This window comes from Arachis stenosperma, chromosome 9, assembly GCF_014773155.1.
Source record: "Arachis stenosperma cultivar V10309 chromosome 9, arast.V10309.gnm1.PFL2, whole genome shotgun sequence".
Lineage (NCBI taxonomy): Eukaryota > Viridiplantae > Streptophyta > Magnoliopsida > Fabales > Fabaceae > Arachis > Arachis stenosperma.
This window is the reverse complement of record NC_080385.1, coordinates 40,786,904-40,795,894: the sequence shown is the minus strand read 5'-3', so window position 1 is coordinate 40,795,894 and position 8,991 is coordinate 40,786,904. Positions and strand designations below refer to the sequence as shown.

The 8,991-nt window shown below is 33.6% G+C and overlaps 1 protein-coding gene across 20 annotated transcripts; it reads right to left on the bottom strand.

Annotated features, from left to right (window-relative positions):
- Positions 1 to 499: 499 nt before the first annotated feature.
- LOC130950599 (serine/arginine-rich splicing factor SR30-like) lies at positions 500 to 8,149 on the bottom strand. 20 transcript variants are annotated; one of them, XR_009073652.1, is made up of 17 exons: positions 8,101 to 8,149; positions 7,661 to 7,765; positions 7,039 to 7,104; positions 6,867 to 6,941; positions 6,666 to 6,774; positions 6,447 to 6,493; positions 6,282 to 6,339; positions 5,547 to 5,596; positions 5,396 to 5,452; positions 4,974 to 5,119; positions 4,845 to 4,892; positions 2,178 to 3,582; positions 1,918 to 2,089; positions 1,755 to 1,805; positions 1,597 to 1,630; positions 1,001 to 1,060; positions 500 to 879 (listed from the first exon to the last, which is right to left on the bottom strand). XR_009073652.1 is itself a non-coding variant. In XM_057879151.1 (15 exons), exons 3-14 carry the CDS (start codon positions 7,745 to 7,747, stop codon positions 1,019 to 1,021), a joined length of 819 nt encoding a protein of 272 aa, XP_057735134.1. In that variant the 5' UTR covers positions 7,748 to 7,765; positions 7,921 to 7,971; positions 8,101 to 8,142; the 3' UTR covers positions 500 to 879; positions 1,001 to 1,018. The 20 variants fall into 20 exon arrangements, 2 of the variants coding, with proteins under 2 accessions (XP_057735134.1, XP_057735133.1); XR_009073650.1 differs by having other exon boundaries at positions 1,918 to 3,582; XR_009073648.1 differs by having other exon boundaries at positions 1,597 to 1,805.
- Positions 8,150 to 8,991: the final 842 nt, after the last annotated feature.

Sequence of the window (8,991 nt, the reverse complement as noted above, 5' to 3'; positions counted from 1 at the left end):
AAAATTAACAAAAAAAATTTGTTTAAAATCTACTCCACGATTATTCCTAGATATACTTCATTGACAATATAATTTTATACAATATACTAATTAAACTACTCCGCAGTTTAATTATGGATTTTAAAAACAAAAGAAATCTATGAATGTGATGGATAACATGACTGTCTCCAAGAAACCAATTGGGTGAAAAACAAAGGCAAGAGAGTTAAAACCCTTTGTAAAACCATGAATAATAATAAAAAATTAATTGTGATACATTGTTTGGGTAAAATAATTTTACACGTACATCCAATTATGTAACATCATATCAGTAAAAATAACTTTTCATATCAACCATATAAATGGTCATTCAAAAAAACAGATATGATTGTATGATATAAAATACTTTCCACTGTCAGTACATCAAAATTAAACTCAGAAAAATATGGTAAACATTATTGTTGATAAAATTGTGTTTCCTACCAAAGATTTAAAATAAGATAAAAAGAGAAGCAGCATATATTCTAAATAAAATTTAATAGTCAAATATAAATACAATTCTGCAAACAATTTACGTGAAGAGCAGACTCGTTAGAGCTTACAAGAGAAAATCGAGCACGAACACCATCAATAGGCAATAACTAACCAAATCCAATATCGGACAGAATGTAACATACATACCCCATCCATAGTTTAATATTTCATATCAATTTGCTATAATCTACCAGATATAAACTCCTCATGACAACTTTAAAATTCAAGTACATAATAAGATAGAGCTACAATGGTATGTATCCTAGGTCTCACTTGTCAAATTAAAATTGTAGTATAGAAAATACAGAGTCAATGGCAAGTCTCCAAAGCAAACTCAACAGAATGGCTGCATTCATCAGATCTCACCTATCAATGGGATCTATTGTCAGAAATCAATAATATTAAGAAAGAGTTCCAGATATGTACATATAACACTTTCTTAAACAAGCCACATCAAATTATTACAAGTTGGGGGCAATAAACTTACTGGGGTCGGGTGAGACTATTACATGCTCCTTGGACTTTGGCTTCGACTGTAAGGTCGAGGCTGCATAATACATAAAACCATGGCATTAAATTGATATTGCAGAATGAGTTCATCTTTACATAAAGTTTCCAGCACATTCAATTCCTAACAGCCTTGTTTACTTCTTTGTTATTGCTTGAAAAAAAAAATTAAAAGTAACATCATCATCAACAAAGGCTTATCCCACTAGGTGGGATCGACTATATGGATCGAACGACACCATTACTGCATTACATCCTACCATGTATCATATTTCTAATGGGGTCCTTCACACATAGATTTCTTTTGACCACATCACATATGGTCCTTTTTAGCTCTTCCTCTACCTCTTGCCATTTGTCTACCTTCCATTTCACCCACCTTTTTTGTCTTTTTTTCAAGCTTTATTGTGACATAGATCAAATACGATATTGCTTTTTTTTTTTTTTTGGGAAGAGGGGGAGGGGGGGGCTTGCCGCACGCTTGCAGCCATGCAAATCTAAAGAAAACATAAAAATAACCTAGACTTTGCTCTGCTTTTCTAAATAAAAGAGTAATACTGGCTAGATAGCACTTACAGATGAATAAGGAGATCTGGATCTTGAGACAGATCTGCAAAATTTTAGAACGAACAAAACTCAAATCAGTATGCAGAATGATCCACAGAAGAAGTTCCATCCACGAGAGCAATATTCCACATCAAGGTTACCAAACCACAAGGAAGAAATCAATCTACCACAAATCTTGCGCGGGATCCAAGTGAATAAGAACCCAATTCATCGCACGTCTATAGTCTCAACAATTGCCAAACAATCTATTGTCAGCAGCACGATACCTTCAACCAATTATACCCAACATTTTAACCAAAACAAACCCAACACAGGACAATAAAAGGAAACCTAGCAGACGAATATGGCTGACCCCAGAACTTAAACCAGAGACTATGTTGTAATTTACGAATTGTAACTCTGCTGGTTTGAAATGGTCGGTAACAATAGCACTTAGTTCATGGTAATCCACCTTTTAGATTGCAACTCATCCATCTATAGGCATCCAGCCAACAATTGCAGACTGTGCCTTAAATCAATATATCATCACTGTTACCGTTAGTCGCAGCATTAAGGTGTTTCACAGGTGCTCATCAATTAAACAATATTACCTTGGACCAAAAGTTGCAGGCGTTTTGAGCACCACATACCCTCAGGTCCTAACACGAAGTTCCCAGGTCACCAGAAAAGGCCACATCTAGAAAACAAGAGCCAAGCCTAATGAACATCGAGTAAATTATTGGCAAAAGCTGACAATCCACTTTACCAATGCCCCATCCACCTTTCCACGTATGAGGAATTATGCTTAATTGCTGATACTTCTAGCGCACAGCAATTCGCTATATGAGAACAACAAAGTAAACACAAAATTTGGCTTTGTGAGAACAGCAAAGTAGACAGAACATACCAAAAAGTTTTCTTTGAAAACACAAGAAAACTTCAAGGAAAGAAGGCACTCCCTTTAAGTTGCAAAAATAGGGAAACAGAAACATGCATTCAGTTTGACTTTTGAGACACAAATAGGAATTTCTAGAAATGCAACATAAACGTGTAAACCATCCATGAAATAAAATGAATGACATCTCTCAAGGTCATTGAAAATTGAAGGTCTTAATTAAATGTGAAATAAAGGGATGATGTCATATCCATATAACAGCAGAGGCTTAAAAGAGTTTCCATCTCCACCTAGAATTCTAGACACAACGCATTTGAAAAGTCAAATAGCACAAATTCCACATAATCAAGAACCTTGTCTAATGAATCAAACTATTACACCAAAATCATCTATATAAAGAGGTGTAAGAAGCGACGAGAAACTCCTAAAAATTGCAGAGTACATTTTGGGCTAAAAAATAATTAATGAGGTAAGCAAACCCTACTTGAAATCAGCCAACAGTTATCATTGTCACTCAATTGACTAACAACAATAATTTCTCTATCATCTGGGCCTCAAAATAGGTTGGTATTACCAAATCACCACACAAGCTGCTCCAGGTAAACTGATTACTTGATAATTATAATCCACTATCTCTACTACTCCAAACACAGTAATCTAAGTGAGAACTTGAAGACAATATGACAAAACTCTTTGCATGTATCAACAAGGCTTTCACATCTACTAACAGACAATAGAGATAATGTGCACCTAATCTAAAAGCTTGACTGGGGTTTTGCTTGTCCAACATAGTAGAGATTGCTGGCATTACTGGCTTTGGCAAAAAGTTGGCACTAGTTCACTTGTTTTACATGAATAAAGATGTATTTAAACATGAATCAACAATAACATATACAAAATTTTAGGGGAAAACAATCTTGGATGAAAAGCATTAATAAATATCACATAATTAACCAGAAGCAATTTTACATTCCTGATAGTGCATGATATCTGGAGTATGCAGAATATGGTGTCTGCCACTCCACCTGTCTTAATATTTGGATATCTCCCAACAGATTCACCAGCAGTAACAGATCCAGAGAATTTAGTCAACGGGAACAAAAGTAGGAGATTTTGATCCTCTAAAATGATAATAAATGTAAAGTGAGAAGTGAAGAAGCTCACTAAAACAATCTAAGCGTGTCTAGTCACTATATTTTAATTTAACTCCTCAATTCACTTATTTTGCTACAAAATAAATATACAAGTACAATGAGAAGGCTCACATAATATATGTACTAAATTTCAAAATTGAGTTTCTTATTTTCATATGCTGCTTTCTATTATTAACACAATTATCAAATGTCTCTCCCTCAAGGGTATATTAACAAAAAATTATTCAATCATTCAATTCCTATTTGATTATAGAACAAGCTCGTTAGAATTTCCATAGCATAAAAAGTTCTGGGTGTTCATTTGCTAATAAAAGGGTGCTCTTGCTAGTGTAATTTGATAGACTTCAAAATTAAAAGAATTTTAAGATCTCAAATCATATATTACTTAAGAATCATATAAATTGAACTATATAATTGGAGTGCAAGACTCTTATATACTGTTGGTTTTTATTTTGTTCTTAAAGAGGATCTAATTTAGTAAAATCAAACTCAATAAATATTTTTGTCTTAAGATAAAATAAAATTAGTATGAGTGGCTTTGAGGGCAGGTACATGTATTCCTGTCTAACTTATAAAAATTTTCTACGATTTTGGCGGTGTAGCCCGACATTGATGTATGTCGGCTCATTTCATCCCTGATCCCCAAATAAAATATAGAGTAAACTGACAAATAAACTCCTGAAAAATTTACATTTCAAACAAATTAGTCCCAAAAGAAAAAAAAGTACCCAAAAAATCCTCCAGGATAATAAACGTGAACAAGTTAGTTCAAATTAAGACCTTCTACTCTAATCATAGGGGCTAATTTGAAGATAGTGTGTCCACATCTGCTATTTTGGAAGACTTTATTGGTACTTTTTTTCTTTAAGGACAAATCTGTCCGAAGTGTAAATCCCAAGGATTTATTTGTCACTTTACTCTAAAATATAAGCCAGATGGGAAAGGCAAAAAGATTTTCACCATTGAATTTTTATGCATCATCTAGAATTTTGAATCACCATAGACATAGAATACGTTCTACAATCTCAGTTCCCAGATGATAACAATAATTTTAAGTGCCATTAAATTTACATATTCTAAGAAAAATGCCTTGGTCATTCTAATGATTACACACACATAGACTAATAAGGAGATTAAAACTTATCCATTAGACAGATGCATACATATCTCACAAAATCATACCAGAAAGCACTAAACTGCACACAGAATAAGGCTAGGTAGAAACTAACCTTGAGCGAGATAACGAACGCCGAGAATGCTTTGGTTTTGGAGACCAACTGCAAAAATGAAAAATTTGTCAATTCTTTGAATTACCGAAATTATACTTATTATTCTTCACCAATGCAACCAACGTGAACCTTCTGCTCCTGTCACTATAGCTAGGACTTCGACTATAGCTTCGACTTCGCGACACATATGGACTGCGGCTGAGGCTTCTCGAATAGCTCCTCCTTGAATCACGACTGGGGCTTCTAGAATAACTCCGGCGATCATATTCCCTGACCTGGAACAAATAGCAATTTTGCTTCATATAACCAAGTGTTTTTTTTCCCTCTTGGAGCATGTGTAGAATAACTAAATAACAGGTATTTTCTCATTCATAATCACAAATGCATTCAAATAAATCATTGTTATCCAGGATTCATAGAAATCTGAACTGACCAAACTGTGACCGTATCAAAAGAAACTACAAAATATACCCAAAAATAAATAAATAAAAAAGTAAATTCCAAAAACATAAATAGAATGCAGGATGTAACAAAATATAATATCCACCCACCCGTATGTATGACCGAGAAAAGGCATTTCTGAATTCCGAGTCATCAAGCTTCCTTATCTGTAAGGAAGTACCATTAATAGTTAAAAATATTAATATCATGAAAAATCCAGCTCATGAAAAATATTACATGACAAGGGTTTACAACACTTACAGCATATTTCATGTCATCATAATTTGTATAATCCACTATCCCAGTCATACCTACAAGTATACCAACATTAATAAATCATGTGAAAATAGGAACAAAAAGACTAGCTCAAAAAAGCCTAGGAAGTTAATCTCAGAGTTGCAATAAAGAGACAATTGGCAATTTTTCCTACACTGACTTTCCCCTAAAATAAGTTATTCACCCAGCCACCTACATCAATATCACCATTTGAAATTACTAGAAAACATAACCAACTCAAACAGCCAATATCATTGGGCTAGCTTATTCTGTTCAAATAAAGATTGATATGATGCTTGGAGAAATCTCAGACGACAGATTATTGTTGTATACAAACTAATATGAAGTTATAAAGTACATACGTGCTTGCCTAGCCTGATTCAATATTATTATGTTGACTATTTAGCCCTTACGAGCCCATCCAACTAACAATCCCAACAACTTCTTGAATAACCCGAATACTAGTTTTACCAAAGACAACTTTATATCTCACCTCTCAATGCCTAAGATCTAAATCTTCCTGTATCATTACCCTTCCTCATTAATTTTGCAAGGAAAAAAATGCAGGGCATAAAGGAATTTCCTCATTCTACTTGAACTTAACATCTAGGCAGTGGATATGTGTGTGCTGTGCACTGAGCACCCCTCAGCAATCAGCATTAACCATTTTGAAATCAAATGAAACGAAACTTAAGCCAATTTCTATTTTAATACGCTTACCACCACGCTCACGGAAGACTTGAGAAAAACACACATCACCAGCTCTTCGCATATGATCCTAACCATGTAAAACGACAATCAGCAAACATTAAAAATACCATCAATCCCCTGCATGTGAAAACTCTAGTGTATCTCAAGTGTTTGTAGTGAAGAATCGGTCCATACTTTCAGGTCTTGCCATGAAGCAGAAGGGGGTAATCCTGTGACAAGAACTACACAAACACAAAATAAAAAACAACGAAAAAAGGAAGAAAAAGAGAAAAAGTCAACAAAAGAAGAGTTTCTTTCTATGGAAAAATAGAAATAAAGAAAGAAAAAAATAAGAATAAACTAGTATAGAGAGATACATAGCTATAAAAAATTCAATGAAGAAATAATGCATACCACGATAATCGGAACGCCTGGAAACTCCGCGGCTACTGCTACTACCACTATAGCTACTATAGCGGTCTACTGATGATGTATGACCCCGTCCACCATGTGCAAGTTCAACCTACAGTAACAAATAAAGGTCAAAACTTCATAATAATTGAAGATATTGTTCCAGGTCCAAAGGACAAGAAAAGTAAGCAAAAATGCACTGACCCGTAAGCGAAAACCGTCAAAGTTGTAACCATCTCTATAGTAAATGGCATCTTCAGCATCACGGATATCCTCAAACTGCAATATATAATGTTCAATACACAATGTAAAAAAGTGACCTAGACCCTGAGGAAAATACTGCCTCATATCCTTACAACATGAAATTCAGACACACCTCCACAAAGGCATAACCTGGTGGTCTCGGAGGAATCTTCAGATCAATGTCAACAATAGGACCAAACTGCAATTAGAGGAAAAACAACACAATTAAGGATCATCAGCAACAAATTCCAGATGTACTTGTCTACAATGACATTCCAAAACAAATTTCGCGTTCCCCATTACCATGGCTGGAAGAAAAAAAAAAAATTGGAATGAGACTTCAAAGCTCAACTGAAAATTTCAATTGACCAAGTCAAATATAGATCTTCACTATTGATTAGATTCTCTTGTAAGTTTTATATAAGGATCAATCTTGCCATCAATGGTGGAAACCAAGACTTGATATAGTCAAGTGGAATCTCCAATTGAGATGATCCATTCCACGAATACAATGCATAATAATTGATAGAATTAAGGATTCTTCACTGCTTAATTCAGCCTTTTTTTATCCCCCAAAGTATACTCTGGAAATGAAACCATATCTCATCCAAATGCTAAACTAAACAAAAAGTGACAATCAATGTTTAAAGACTTTCAAAATTATTTAACATAACCGTGAAGATAACCTGAATTTATATATGTTTTTGGACATATAATAAAAACAATAATAGATAACAATAAATAAATAAAAGTACCTTGTAGAAAAGATCCTCTACTTCCCTCAAGCGAACATCGCCAGGAAGATTGCCAACATAAATTGTGCGACTAGACCGTCTAGCCATTTTTCTTCGCCCGAAGCACTGTTTAACTCACTTAGTCATTTTTCGTCATAAATCTCCAAACAAACTAATAATTAACACTAATCATCATCATAATAATAACAATCATAAGTTGATAAAGTACTGATCAGGGAAAATGAAATGAAATTAAGAGTGTTTAAAATAACAATCAAGACCTTTTCACTCCGAGCCTTCCCAGACAATAATCCGCTTAACGTAGTTTAAACCTTAACATATGGTTTCCGAAAAAAAAATGCAATAACTAGAATGAAATCCTGTGTATTAGGAATCTTAAAGAAGAAGGAAATTGTAATGAACAGTGTTGAGGATTCGAGAGAGAAGACAAAGAAGCGTACCTGAAATGAGAAGAAGCTGAGAGAAACTTATGGAAGGTGAGGGTTAAAGTGAGAGAGAAACAGAGACAGATAGAGAGAATATATTTATTGAACAAAATCAGAGCACGGAGAAGTGGACAAGTGTTGAGGCGACACGTGCATGGCCTTCCATGGTTCCCAAGAACTCAACCATGAAATCTACGCCGTTCAAGGCCAATGAATTTTCATACGTGTCTTCAGCAGATGACACTGACCGGTAGTTTTCCAATATATAAGCTAGATTAGGCTAAAAAATTTTGATATGGAAGTAAAACGAGTAATATATTTTAATATTATAATTTGTTGTGTTTTTTAAAATTGTGGGAGTATACAAATTGAATCATTCAATTTACATTTAAAAAATTAAAAAAATTTAGAGTACACAAATCGAAATCTTCGATTTATGATTAAAAAATTCAGGGTATACAAATCGAACCCTCCGATTACTGTAATCGGACCGATTACTCTCCCTCCCATCGGACCGTCCGATTTGCTTGACGCAGTCATCACAACCTGATAAAACACTCTATATCCCCATAACTATGTCATACACCATTATTTACTCCATATCAAAATTAAAAAAAATGGCTAGATTAATTATCCAATTCGATTCTTACCAATTTTAAAAGTGAGTATTTTAATTTTTGAAAAAAATTAGTACACAGGTTAATTTTTAAAATTTTATTCCAACAAATAAATTAGTTTTTAATTTATTTTTAGATAGAGTATTATTCCAATTAATCCCTAAAATTTTTAAAAATAAATATTTTAATTCTCAAACAAATTAATATACAAACCAATTTTAATATTTTTTCTGTCGAAATTATTTACAAAAGATGAATTATATTCAAATATATGTATATTATTTTTGTT